The 14,660-nt window shown below is 46.3% G+C and overlaps 1 protein-coding gene across 3 annotated transcripts in view; it reads left to right on the top strand.

Annotated features, from left to right (window-relative positions):
* Positions 1 to 14,660, top strand: part of CMTR1 (cap methyltransferase 1) — a 53,918-nt gene that overhangs the window by 21,072 nt on the left and 18,186 nt on the right. For all 3 annotated transcript variants that reach the window (XM_044930580.2, XM_006079828.4, XM_044930572.2), the window contains exons 9-13: positions 4,270 to 4,468; positions 5,226 to 5,344; positions 7,242 to 7,338; positions 7,650 to 7,782; positions 8,444 to 8,623. In XM_044930580.2, the coding sequence (XP_044786515.2) occupies positions 4,270 to 4,468; positions 5,226 to 5,344; positions 7,242 to 7,338; positions 7,650 to 7,782; positions 8,444 to 8,623 (728 nt within the window). The remainder of the gene's footprint in view (positions 1 to 4,269; positions 4,469 to 5,225; positions 5,345 to 7,241; positions 7,339 to 7,649; positions 7,783 to 8,443; positions 8,624 to 14,660) is intronic.

Raw genomic sequence — 14,660 nt, 5'->3', positions numbered from 1 at the left:
CAGGGTCGAGTGGAGTCTGAGTGCAGTCAGCCCTCTGTGTCTGTTGACTCTGCGATACAGAGGGCCGGCTGTACACCGCCACTTTATGTAAAGGACTCAAGCATCTGCAGATTCTGGTGTCTGTGGGGGGACCTGAAACCAATCCCGTCAATACTGAGGGACGACTGTGAGCAGTCCTTACAGTGAGTTAATGTTCCAGATTGAAACTTGTGACATCATCTGATTTGGTTGCTGCTGTTTCTGGTATGAGAGGGCAGTACTCTGGGAAATGTCTGAGTGTTGAATGAAATGTGGGCATCTGGGTTCTTTCACTGGTCTGTTTACAATCAGTACCATGTCTGAAGGTCTGTGTTCATGGTCGGGGGCAGGTAGGAAGTGCAGCATTTAGTCACAGGTGGTGTCACTCAGGTTCATACCTTCTTTGGGTCTCAGCTACCTCATCTCTGAAATTAGCCCTACTAACCTGCCAGAGAACCAGGGTAGGACCAAGAGACTCTTAAGGTTTGTTCCAGCTCTAAAATCTATGCCTTCAAATGTGGCCACTTTCCCTTTCTGCTTCTGTGAACAAGCTTCATGTGGGATCCTAATTACAGGTGGTGGATCGGAATGATTTTCTACTTTGCTACTCTCATTTTTCTGAACACAGACCCTCCATATGATAGAGAAAGAAAAAAGGACATTTCATTCTAGCTTTCCCTTCAGAGTTTCAAAGCATTTTCACCCTGTCCTAGAAGGTTCGTTTTCTGACAGTGCAGGGGCCAGGAGCCGGCTGTTCCCAGTCCAATTTCTGCCTCACTCAGCCTCCTCCTGCTAGGCCCCCGATTATCCACTGCTTAAAGACATTTGTTTTCCAAGTCCTTCACTGCTTCAGCTTCACCTGCCTGGTTGTCTCCTCCATGCTGGCAGAATGGCAGGTGGACCCCTCCAGCCTGTAGTTAACTGCTCTCTCCCAGGTCTCCCTCCCACCTTACAGTACCAGCAAGCTGTACGAAACAGCTCTTGGAATTAGCACCTTGAGAAAATTACATTGATATAAGGTTGATTTAATTTTCTGAGCTCCGAATGATTTCCCTTAAACCCCTGCCTGGCAGAGGAACTCTGTCAGGTTGATGGGAAATCACAGCGTCATTTTGGGCTTTTGAATGTAAACGCCTCCAGCAGCTGGGATCTGATTATTGTCTTTTGCTGTCAGGAAAATGAAGTAGGCATCAGGGTCGTACCATTCAGGTGGAGGGTGGAGATGTTACATAGGAAAAGGTGGCTGTGTTTGCGATGCTTCAGGCAGCTTCTTGACTTGCATTGATTGATAGTGGCCATGGAGAATTGCCCTTCCAGAGAAGTTCTTCTGTGCTCCACTATAAAAGTTGATTTCTCTTCAGCTCCCAGTGTTTGCTTGTCTGTTCACCCCTGTTTCCTCCCAGGGACTGGAGTGACCACCAAGCCCAGCAGGCTTGTTGTGTTTAGAGCAGTCCCAGCAGACGTGGGAGTGGCGGAAGCCCCAGGCACACGCCCAGGTTTGCTAGAGTCTCAGTGGCTCTTGGATCAGGGAACTTAGAGTAAGAGTGCAGACATTGTGAAGCCTAGCAAAGTGTGAGGAGGTTAGAGATAGGAAGCTGGAGGGAGGCTCTTTGAGGTTTTTCAGCATGTTTCTGCTTCTACAGGTTGTGGTAAAAGGAGAAAAGAGGCTAGGGAAATAAAGAGATCATAAACAAGAATTGGAAGGGGCCAGGAAGAGAAGGGCGTTTAGATTCTTTGGGTATATGGAAGCGTATTATGTACAACGTTACGTGAGGGACTTGTGTGCCTGCAGTTATCGTTGTGATAAGAAAGCATTGGCTATGAAGCGTAACAGGATACAAAAGCTGAATGTAGATCTTTAAGTTTCAGTGCTGTCTTAGAAGAAATTAGACAGCACTTACAAAGTCCCCGCTGCCTGTGGAGCACCGCGCCAGACTCTGCAGAGAGAAAAGGAGGGGAGGGACAAGGGCCTGACTCTCAGGGAGCTGGCTGATCGAGTTGAACTTCGTGTCGTCTTAACATTTGTTCAGTATTGTACGGTTTTTAAGGGTCTTCGACATAAGGTACTTTGTTTAATCCTACAATAGCCTTAAGAAATAACCTACATTAGTTCCAGTTTGTCGTTGAGGAAGCTCAAGCTTAAAGACATAAATCGTGTTCTTGCCTTTGACTGCACAGTCAGTAAGTGGCAGAGGTGAGAACCCTGGCCGTCCTTTCTGTGAAAGGACCGCTGGCCGTGGCCTGCGAGGGTGACACGTCTTGAAATTACAGAACAGATCATATTTATGCTGTCTTTTTGGAGGTGAGATGCTTTCATTGATTCATTCTCCTTTCTTCTCACAGTCTTCTCACCTGGAGAAGCTGGCGCCTGGGGCTAGGGCTTGGCCTGTGATGAGGAACAGCGTTTTCACTCTTTGCAGTGTGTGCAGGCCTTAAACTTGTGACGCCTGCCTCACTACCGCTTTGCAGCCTGGGAAGTGCTGCATAATATCTTGGCGTATGCCATTAGGTCTTTTTTAGTGTGCAAATGAATACAATAAGAAAATATGAATAATTGATGGCTCAGGAACAAAGAATGTTAGGGTGGTGGAGCAGAGGCAGGGGAGACAGAACTGATGTGGCCCAGCACGCTGAGTGGGCTTGCCACAGGGTGATGAAGTGTATTTTTAGCTACAGTCCCTTTCTCCAGAGACTTTTTCCACTGTTGTGATCAAGCTAGATAACCATCATCAGATGCAGAGCCCTTGTCACCTCAAAAGTGACTGGACTGTGAGCATTAGTATTCCCATTTCTTTCCTATATAACTGTTTCCCCTGAAGCCTTCTGATCTTTATCTGGCAGTTAGAGAGCTCTGGCCAAGCACCCAGCCGTGCCAGACTTTGAGGGAGAGAAGGCTGCGCTGTCGTAGCCCTTCCTGCTGGATGTTCATCAGGGTCCCCTGCGGTCACCCCTCTGGAGCTCAGCGTCTTGTCACAGTGCAGATGGCACGTCTCTGCCCTGGAGGCTTGAGACGAGTGGGATTCACCCTTGAGGGCCCAGGTGTGTAGAAGAGAAGTGTAAACACAATCTAGATCTGCATTCGGCATACATTAAATTTAATTAATTAATTTGGCCAAGCTGTGCGGCTTGTGAGCTCTCAGTTCAGGGATGGAACCTGGGCCATAGCAGTGAAAGCCCAGTATCCTAACCACTAGGCCACCAGGGAACACTCAGCATTTTATATTAAGAATTTAAAGCCACTTAAGTGGCCGAAACTAATCATCAAATACAAATGATGATAGTGTAATTCAGTTATTCTTTAGGTGGGTTGGATGCTCTGATGGCTGCCTAGATCAGTGTCTCCTGTTCTCCCAATCTTACCAGCTTCCAGCTCTGCCCTGTGCAGGCCCTGGTCAGCAGAGGGGCAAAGGCAGGAGCAGGGGTGTGCAAAAAAGGAGGACGCGCAGGGCACTGTGGGGTCTTGGATGGAGTCGTGGAACGAACGAGGGGTCTGGTGAGGTCTGAAGCATGTCTGGGCTGTAGTTCATAGAAATGTACCTGTGATGTCAGTTTCTTAATTTTTACAGCTGACCATGTAAGATGTTACTAAAGCTGGGTGAAGGACATGTGCGAACGTTGTCCTCGCAACTTACCTGTATGTCTAAAATTATTCCATGATAAAAACTTAATTGGAGGGGAAAAAAAAAGTAGTGTCTAGGAGGAAGGGACAAGGGACGCAGAGACTGTCATCTGGAAGGTGAGGCCCTGGGCTGGGAGGAAGTGATGTGAGAGCCCCTCAGACTCTGGTTGGACAGGAAGCCTGCGTCTCCTGCTCAGGCTGACGGGATGCTGACTAAGCGGTGCTGCAGACTGTGAACAGGTTGATTTGTGTCTTGGCATTTCTCTTTCCCTGTCTTGTCATGTGGGGGGCCTAGAACATCTACTCCGCTTGTTGGGACTCTTGTAAGGCAGGATACGGTGGGGAAAAGATGCTGAGAAATAAAACATGCACACTTGGGTGCCCATTAGGGTGTTTTATTAGGGGTCTGAGCTGGGCATGGTGGTGTGAAAGGCATCAGGGGTGTTTTGAGGTGGGGATGGGTGACTGAAGGCAGTGGTCTTAGAGGACACTTTCCTGGTGGTTGTGGCTCTGGCAGGAACTCTGCACTGTGCTTGCTGAAAGGCTTATTTTACTCCCCTGCTTTCTCTTTCCTGCTCCCCACTGAGGCATTTTTCCCCTCTTCCTCCCCTGGCTTCCACTTACCTCTGCAGAAGCCGCTGGTGAAGGACCGGGAAGCGGAGCTTCTGTACTTTGCCGACGTCTGTGCGGGCCCGGGCGGCTTCTCGGAGTACGTGCTGTGGAGGAAGAGGTGGCATGCCAAGGGCTTCGGGCTGACTCTGAAGGGCCCTCACGACTTCAAGCTGGAGGACTTCTACTCCGCTTCCAGCGAGCTCTTCGAGCCCTACTACGGTAGGGACACGGAGGAGGCCCCAGGGACTGAGAGGGACAAGTCTTATCAGGAGGAGTTACTGTCCACGTGCCGTGTTTTCTGTCCCGGGGCTCTCAGCCTGGGGTTCCCAGCCCATGTCATGAGGTCTCAGTCTCATTTTGACTATGCCTTTTACCCCAGGCCTGTGGGATCCAGGTTAACCTTCCAGTAGGCAAACTTGCAGCAGATCCATGTTAATTTCTCCTTCCTTCTCTTGTGGTGACAGGAGATAATAAAACTGTTTGATCTCTGGCTGAGAACTGGCAGGGTTATTAACAAATACAAACCCACACCCATCCCCAGCCTTGTATGCCAGATGCTCAGCAACCCCCTAGCAGTTCCCTCCACTCTGTCTTGCTTCTTGTGATTTGGCAGGAAATTCCAAGTCCTTTGTTAACAGAACTTATGAAGAAATTGATATTGCTTCCTAAATGTAGGTGCTTTAAACACACGTTTGATCTTGAACACGAAGACCTGTTTCAGTTGATGGCTCACGGCTGGTTGGCTCCTCCTGAGCTCTCCGCTACCGTAGCAGGGCCCTGTTTCTGCCTCCTGGCCCGCCACTGCAGGGCAGCCTTGTGTGATGGGTCCTTCACTGAGCTGCCCCTCACAGAGCTCTTCTCCTGGGCCTTGAGGCTGCCTGGTACCTGTGTTCACAGCCCTGGCGAGGTTGTGTCCCGGTGCCAGGGATGCACAGGGCGGACGAGCTAAATGTGAACCTTGTGTCCTGTCTGTCAGGTGAGGGTGGGATCGATGGAGACGGAGACATCACCCGCCCGGAGAACATCAATGCTTTTAGGAATTTCGTCCTGGATAACACCGATCACAAGGGTGTCCACTTTCTGATGGCTGATGGGGTAGGTAATGTGCTCTTCGTGGGGTGATGATGTATGTTTTTATTCTTTTTGTACATCTTTTCCGTTTGCAACTTTGTCAAGGCTCTGCTGTTATGGTCATCTTTGCTTGGGGCAGGCGGATCTGCCCAGCTCACTTCCTCAACAGGCCTCTGGTGAGGGTGGAGGCCTGGTGAGGGGGCACCGTGACTAAGACGAACTCAGCAGAGCCGACAGGAAGGACGTTTCCATCGTTTGTCACCCAGGTGCTGCTCTTGGAGAGGCTGTCTGTACACGGCCACTCCTAAGCCTCGGGAGCAGCTGATAGGTGACCACGTAACCAAACGCAGCCACTCCGTATTAATTAAGACTCCATATTAAGACTCTGCAAGAGGCTCTGTCAGTGGCTGGGCTGAAGAAGATACTCAGGTTGCCCATTTCTTGGGCAGCTGCCTGAGGCGTAGAGGCAGCCCCTGCAGCTTTCTCCCCTAGTAATCTGACGCTGCCGGTAGTCTTCTCTGGACTACCAGAAAAGTTGTGAGCCACAGCTTAGTGTAGAGAAAGGTCAGAGAACGCGGCAGTTAATCCAGGGTCACATGGCCAGAGTTGCAAAAAGCTTGTGGAGCCCCCTGGGCAGCCTCTTAAGCAGTAGCTGTGTGGAGAGGTGAAGAAATGTTTAAGATGTCAGCACAGGAGCCGAGCGTGCCCTCAGTCCCCAAAGATTGGTGCCTAGCAGGGGACATCAGATAGGCTTGGGTGGAGGGAGGGGCCGCTCCCGCTGAGCCTATCAGGGTCTGATACGCTTGGGAGGCAGCCGTGCAGGGCATCAGCTCGAGTGGCAAACTCAAGGATTGTCCCGCTGACTTAGGCAACATAGACTGGTGACCCACGTGGGATTTTTTGTGTGTGTGTGTTTTTCCCCTCTCCCTATAAACAGCTGTGCATTTTAAGAAGCATCTGTAAATCTGGAAGACATTACTGAACATTTTTACTTCTGGAGACCAGGCTGGGGCCAGTTAAATGGAGGCCAGCCTCTTTGCTTCTCTTAATTATTGTGATAAAAATCACATAACATAAAATGTACTGTTTCAGCCATTTTTAAGTTTACAGTTCAGTTATGTTAATTATAATCATGCTTTCATGAAACAGATCTCCAAAACTTTTTCCGTTTTACAAAATTGAAATGCTATGCCCATTAAACAACAACTTGCCTCTTTTCCCATCATAGCCCCTGGCATCCCTCACTCCCCTGTGAGCTTGGCTCTCTGCTCCTTGCTGGGATCTTACGGGGAGGGAGACCACTCCAAGAACAGCAACATACATTCTTCATACAAACAGCCTGCCCAGAGACTCTGCCAGCTGGAGGAAGAGGCTCCATGGTCCTGGGACAGGAGGGGGGATTTTGTGAGTAAATCTGTGGTCAGCAGAGAAAGGAAGATTCTTGTGACTATCAGAGTTGGGCAGAGTTTCTCCTGTCACCAGACTGGGGCCTCTTCAGTGGTCAGCCCAGGACTGAGGGAGCCCATACAGATTTAGCCACACGTGCTCCCTGGGTCTCACTGGACTCACAAGGGCATTCAGTTTCCTGTCTTGTAGTTGGCTTGTGACCAGCGTATTTTGCCTCTGTTCTGCCGTATCCTTCCCTTGGATTCCAGCATGAGCTTTAAACTTTTCTGGAGCATCTCCTTGGAGGAGCAGATCCCCAGGAGCGGTCCAGCAGGACAACAGCACTGGATCAGTAGGCAGGCCTGGGTCCCGGTGCTGTCTTTACCCCAGGGAGCCCCACGGCCACGCCAGAGAGTCGAAACGCCAGAAGGACCAGTGGAGACACCTGAAGAAGTCTCAGGGAAGATGGGGTCGGAGCACCCTTCAGTCCTCGTCACTTCTCTTTTCTGCTCTGATCCTTGCGCTCTTGTTTCAGGGTTTCTCAGTGGAGGGACAGGAGAACCTACAGGAGATCCTCAGCAAACAGCTGCTGCTCTGTCAGTTCCTCATGGCGCTGTCTGTTGTCCGGACAGGTGACACTTTGCCGTCTCCCCACCCAGGACCCACCAGAGGCCCTGTTGTACAAGAACATGTGTTGGGGTTGGCTTGAAAGTTAGCTAATGGCCTGCTTGTATGAGATGACACATGGCGGAATGAGGACTTTAGGGGGGAAAGTGCTATGGAATCCCCAAAGTCCCCTCTACAACTCTTTGCCTTCTGTGGCCTGTGACTTTTAATGGGCCCGGGTATCTGGGCCCTGACTTTGTCGTAGTCCCTGAGATGACCCAACCCATTTCCTGGAGTGGAAGCTGCTGACTCTCGTTGGTGTTTTCTCTTAACCTAGGAGGCCACTTCATCTGTAAAACCTTCGACCTCTTCACACCGTTCAGCGTGGGGCTCATCTACCTGCTGTACTGCTGCTTTGAACGAGTCTGTCTCTTTAAGCCGATTACCAGCCGTCCTGCCAACTCAGAGAGGTGAGGCTTTCCTCTCCCTTTGAATCAGACTAGTTGGCTAAATGTCAGAACAGGAAAACCTGGTGCATCTCTGGCATGAGCACTCAAGCTACATTAAAAAACCCTGATTTAAAAAAGTGATTGGAGCCAAGAGGATTTGGATTTTCTTGCTTCTCTGACATACCGTTCAGCCTCCGCCTCCTCCACCAACCTTGTTCACCACACTTTTGTGGGTGATCCTTGGCTTGGCCCAGGAGGGTGAAGGAGACCAAGGAAGGGTTACCTGAAGGACAAATGGGCCACAAACCAGAGTCACTGTTTGCATCCCAGATGGGACACTGTGCCCATGCATCTTGTGAGAGAAGAGGCAGCCAATCCGAATTGCTAGGTGGCTTGTTAAAAACACAGATTGCTGGACCCCATCCCTGGAGAGTCTCATTGCCTTTAGCAGACTTCCCCAGCTGATGGTGATTCAGCCAGCCTGGCACAGGGTAATTGGAAACCACTGCCATAGAGAGTAGAAACACAGCCCAACATAAGAAGGAAGGATTTGAGGTGAACTTTGCAGCACTCTGTTCTTGATACATAGACGGGGGTTTTGTGACTTAGCAGGGGGTTCGGGGAGGAGGAATTACACCGGGGAAGCCCTTGCTCAGTGGAGTGACAGGGTCTCTCCTCTCAGGTATGTGGTGTGCAAGGGCCTGAAGGTGGGCGTAGATGAAGTGCGGGATTACCTCTTCTCAGTCAACATTAAACTCAACCAGCTGCGGAACACTGATTCTGATGTCAACCTGGTGGTCCCCTTGGAGGTGATCAAGGGAGACCATGAATTTACTGACTACATGATACGGTCCAACGAGGGGTAAGCAGACCAGTGTGTTTTTTCCTTCGTTTCTTTTTGTTGTTGTTTGCTTGCATCCCTAGGGTATCAGGAAAGCCCTAGGGATGAAGAGAATAAAGGACTGAATGACTGGCTCTTGGTATCACTTTGTCCGTTTTGAAAAACTGGTAGCTGAGATCGGTCTGCTCGCTCCAGGGCTCCCTAGGACTTTGAGTACCTTGAGGACTTTCATCCTGCTCCCATGCCTTGTCAGAGGGTGGCTGGTGGGAGCCTGGCTGGCATAGCCCTGCCTGTGGGAGCCTGAGTATGATAGTGAAGCTAGAGGGCAGACTTGTTTTGTGTCCTTGGAGGAAGGAATAATCTCCCTTTAATTGCTTCCATTTGTAGAAGGCCATCATAGTTTGCTGTCCCATGAAGTCCTTTAGTTGGAAGCAAGAGATGGCTGGAAAGCAAGTATATAACATGCTTTTGGAAGTTTCTGGTATCAAAACTTTTGCCAGACCATGAGTTTCTCAAATAGGCCATCTGAATGCTGGTTTTGTTTTTGTTTTAACCTTCATTAATTGTTTTCCCCCTCCTTGTTAGTGGTGATAATTTAAAGTTGTGCCGGTTGGCTCAGTTTTCTAAGTGGGCGAACCTCATTGAACAGTTTTCTGAGGAAGCTTGGAGAGTTGTATAGTAGCAATGAATCAATAGAAGTGCTTGCTTAGGGGGCCAAACATGTACTGAAAAGGTCATTTCTAAGTGGAATCCCAAGTCTCCCAGAGAAGGTTGAATGTATGGGTGGCCCTAGGGAAACATAGGAGGAGAGGAAGTCTTTATCCATCTACTCTCAGTATTTTAACTTTCCATTCTGTGGTACTGCTACATAAGCTCTCTCATCTTGATGTAAGAATTGGCACCAAGGTGGAGCCCGTACTAAGTTTCAGTGTGTTGTAGATGAGGAAGCAGGCCCAGGACCGGAAATCAGCAAAGCCAAGGCTTTGTCACATTTCTGGACTTCTTTTTGTTGAGCCGTGCTGCAGTTTCATACGGGTGTGCGTGGATGCATGGCAGAACTGGTCTTCTCAGAGCTCCCAGTTGCAGAGTGTTTAAGCAGCCTGGTAAATTGATTTGTGTCTGGTATATTGGGAATGTTTTTCCCCAATCTGTGGTTTGCCTATTCATTGTCTTAATGATGTCTTTTGATAAGCAGAAGTTAAAATTGTTTTGAGTCCATTTTTAAATTGTAAAATACACATAACAAAGTTTATCATTTTAACCTTTTTTTTTTTCATTTTAACCTTTTTTAAAATGTGAAATTTAAGTGGCATTAAATATATTCACACTGTTCTGCAACCATCACCACAATGCATTTCCGGAGCTTTTTTAATCATCCAAAGCGGAAACTCTATACCTGGGAGATAACGACTCCTGTTCCCCTATCCCCAGCCATTGGTACCCTCTGTTATTTTCTCTCTGTGAATTTGCTTATTGCATGTACCTCATATAAGTGCATTCATACAGCATTTGTTCTTTTGCCTCTGGCTGTTTCACTTGGCATAATGCTTTTAAGATTCATCATGTTGTAGTATGTGTCAGGGTTTCATTCCTTTTTTAAGGCTAAGTAATAATCCATTATATGTGCATACTACATTTTGTTTATCCATTCAGCTGTTGAGGACATTTGGATTTTCCTCACGTTTTAGCTATTGAGAATAACGCTGCTGTGAATGTTGGCGTGAAAAGTAACTGTGTCCATCCCTTCACTTCATCGGGGTATACATCTGGAAGTGGGGTTGCTGCACTACTTTGCATTCCGACCAGCAATGCATCAGGGTTCCAATTTCTCACATCTTCACCAACACTTGTTATTTTTTGATTTTTTTTTTTCCCCATAATAGCCATTCTAGTAGGTCTGAACTGGCTCTCATTGTAGTTTTGGTTTGCATTTCTCTAATGACTAATAATGTTGAATATGTTTTCATATGCAAATTGGCTATTTGTATATCTTCTTTGAAGAAATATATTCAAGTCTTTTGCCCATTTTTTTTAAATTTTATTTTTTATTGAAGTATAATTGACTTACAGTATCATGTTAGTTTTTGGTATACAGCATAATGATTTGATTTTTTTTTAAATTATTTAGTTATTTTCGGCTGTGCTGGTTCTTCATTGCTACACATGGGCTTTCCTCTAATTGCAGCGAGCAGAGGCTAATTGGGGTGCTCAGGCCTCTAGTTTCGGCGGCTTCTCTAGTTGTGGAGCACAGGCTCTAGGACTCTCAGGCCGCAATTGTGGCCCACAGGCTGAGTTGCCCCAAGGCATGTGGAATCTTCCCGGGCTGGGGATTGAACCCTTGTGCCCTGCATTGGCAGTTGTATTCTTAACCACTGGACTCCCAGAAAGTCCGATTTGACATTTTTATACGTTAGAAAATGTTCACCAAAGTCTGATTACCATCCATCACCATAAAAAGTTATTAAGATATTATTAACTGTATTCCCTGCACTGTACATTGCATCCTGGTGACTTACCTATTTCATAACTTGAGGTCCGTACCTCTTAATCTCCCTCTGTCATTTCACTCATACTCCCCATTCCCCTCCCCTCTGGCAACCACCAGTTAGTTCTCTATATCCAAGAACCTGTTTCTTCTGTTAATGTTTGTTCATTTGTTTTGTTTTTAGATTCCACATAGAAGTGAAGTTGTATAGTATTTATCTTTCTCCGACTTATTTTACTTAGCATAATACTGTCTAGGTCCATTCACATTGTTGTAAATGGCAAGATTTCATTCTTTTTTATAGCTTAGTAATATTCCTTTGTGTATATATACTACATCTTTATCTATCTATTGATGGACACTTAGATTGCTTCCATATATTGGCTATTGTAAACAATGCTGAAGTGAACATTGGGATGCATATATCTTATTTTTGTCAGAAAAATAGCCAGAAATGGAATTGCTAGATCATATGGTAATTCTGGCTTCCCTGGTATACTGCTTAGCTGGTAAAGAATCCACCTGCGATGCAGGAGACCCCAGTTTGATTCCTGGATTGGGAAGATCCCCTGGAGAAAGGATAGGCTGGTTACCCACTCCAGTATTCTTTGGCTTCCCTTGTGGCTCAAACCTGCAAGGCGGGAGATCTGGATTCAATCCCTGGGTTGGGAAGATCCCCCAGAGGAGGGCATGGCAACCCACTGCAGGATTCTTGCCTGGAGAATCCCCATGGACAGAGGAGCCTGGTGGGCTGTAGTCCATAGGATTGCAAAGTCAGACACGACTGAAGCAACTAGCGCATGGTAGTTCTATTTTTAATTTTTTGAGGAACCTTTATACTGTTTTCTGTGGTAACTGTACCAGTTTACATCCCTACCAACACTGCATGAGAGTTCCTTTTTCTCCATATCCTTGCCAACAGTTATTTGTTGTCTTTTTGGGATGGCTGGATGGCATCACCAACTCGATGGACATGAGTTTGAGTGAACTCCAAGAGTCGGTGATGGACAGGGAGGCCTGGCGTGCTGTGATTCATGGGGTCGAAAAGAGTCAGACATGACTGAGCGACTGAACTGAACTGATTCTGACAGGGGGAGGTGATATTGTGGTTTTGATTTGCATTTTCCTGATTAGATTAGTGATTTTGAACATCTTTTCATGTGTTTATTGACCATCTGTATGTCTTCCACAGAAAAATATTTAAATCCTCTGCCTATTCTTTAATCAGTTTTTTTAAATTATAGTTTAATCAAGTGTTTTTTAAGTTGAAATATAGTTGATTTACAATGTTGTCTTAGTTTCTAGAGTACAGCAAAGTGATTCATTTTCATGTATGTGTATATATTATTTTTCAGATTCTTTTCCATTATTACAAGGTATTGAGCATACTTTCCTGTGCTATAGAGTAGGACCTTATTGCTTATCTGTTTTATATGTAGCAGCTTGTATTTGGTAATCCCAAACTCCTGATTTATCACTCTCTTCCTCTTGCCCCTTGGTAACCATGTTTGTTTTCAATGACTAAGTCAGTTTCTATTAGTCTATTTTGTAAATAAGTACCTGTGCATCATTTTTTTAGTTTCTACATCAAAGTAATATTGTGTGATATTTGTGTTTGTCCGACTTACTTCACTTAGTATGATAATGTCTAGGTCCATTCATGTTGTTGCAAATAGCATTATTTCATTCTTCTTTAAAGTTGTCTACAGAGAATCACTTGTGGAAGGGAAGCCTCTCCCTTCCACAGGTTTTTTTTTTAATAATTAAAAAAAATGTATTTATTTTTGGCTGTGCTAGACCTTTGTTGTTGTGTGGACGCTTCTCATTGTGATGAGGGGGCTACTCTTCACTGCGGTGTGTGGGCTGCTTATTGCGGTGGCTGCTCTTGTTGCAGAGCACAGGGCTCTGGGGCGTGCGGGCTTCCGTAGTTGCACAGGCTCCAGAGCACAGGCTTAGGAGCTGGGCGCATGGGCTTTGTTGCTCCGCAGAATTTGGGTTCTTCCTGGACCAGGGATTGAATCCATATCTCCTGCATTGGTAGGCAGATTCTTTACTATTGAGCCACTGGGAAGCCCTATTGCATTCTTTTTTATGACTGATACTGCATTATGTGTGTGTGTGTGTATGCACACACCACATCTTCTTCATTTATCTGGGTGTTTTTTTTATGTTGAGTTGTATGAGTTCTTTTTATGTTTTGTGTTGTAACTCCTTATTAGATACATTGTTTGCAGCTATCTCCCTCCCATTCAGTCCGCTGCCTTTTTGTTTTGTTGGTAGTCTCCTTTGCTGTGCAAAAGCTTTTTAGCTTTTGATGTAGTACCAACTGTTTCGTTTTTTGTTTCCCTTCTCTAAGGAAATATGTCCCCCCAAAATTGCTGAGACTGGTATCAAAGAGCATACTACCTGGGTTTTCTTCTGGAAGTTTTATGGTTTCAAATATTACTTATATTTAAGTCTTAAATCCATTTTGGGTTTATTTTTGTATGCTGCTGCTGCTGCTGCTAAGTTGCTTCAGTCGTGTCCGACTCTGTGCGACCCCATAGATGGCAGCCCATCAGGCCCTGCCGTCCCTGGGATTCTCCAGGCAAGAATTCTGGAGTGGGTTGCCATTTCCTCCTCCAATGCATGAAAGTGAAAAGTGAAAGTGAAGTCGCTCAGTCGTATCTGACTGGAGTGAGAAAGTAGGCCAGTTTTGATTCTTTCACATGTAGCTCTCCGTTTTCCCAACGCCATTTATTGAAGAAGCTGTCTTTTCCCCAGTGTATATTCTTGCCTCCTTGGTCATAGCTTAATTGCCCGTATTTCCTAGTTTGAAATTAGGGAGCATGACACTTCCAGCTTTGTTCTTCTTCTGAAGATTATTTTGGTTATTTGGGGTCTTTTATGGTTTCACACAGATTTTAGAATTATTTGTTCTAGTTCTGTAAAAATGGCCATTGGTATTTTGATAGGGTTTGCATTGACTGTAGATTGCCTTAGGTAGTGTGGTCACTTTAACAGTATTCTTCCGATATCTTCCAGTGTATCTTTCCATTTGTTTTTGTTATCTTCAGTTTCTTGAATGAATCAGTGTCTTACAGTTTTATGAGTGCAGGTCTTTTACCTCTTGGTTTACCTCTTAAGTTAGATTTATTTGTAGGTATTTTAGCTTTTTGATGCAGTTGTAAATGGTATTGTTTGCTTAATTTATTTTTCTGATAGTTTGTTGTTAGTGTATAGAAATGCAGCAGATTTCAGTTTATTAATTTTGCTTTTTTTTTTTTTTTGCCGCACCTCATGGCATATGGGATCTTAGTTCCCCAACCATATGTCCCCAGGAGGAGCCCCAGTGGCCTCCTGTCTCAGGGAGGCTCTCTAATTTAAAGATCAGCAGGTGGGTCTCACCCAGACTCCTCTCAAATTACCATCTGAGTGCTGGGACTTGGGAGTATGTGAGAGTTTGCAGGTGCCCCTTAGGGGTCTGTTGCCTACAGCCCTCCAGCTCTCTTCTGCAAAGTCCCTGGGTGGGGGAGTCCCATCCAGGGCTTGATGCCTCAGTCCTTGGGGAGAACCCCTGCAGTTGTGGTTCTC

This window comes from Bubalus bubalis, chromosome 2 (genome assembly GCF_019923935.1).
Source record: "Bubalus bubalis isolate 160015118507 breed Murrah chromosome 2, NDDB_SH_1, whole genome shotgun sequence".
Classification (NCBI taxonomy): domain Eukaryota; kingdom Metazoa; phylum Chordata; class Mammalia; order Artiodactyla; family Bovidae; genus Bubalus; species Bubalus bubalis.
Note: the sequence above shows the minus strand (reverse complement) of the source record. Positions and strands in the feature narration are given on the sequence as shown.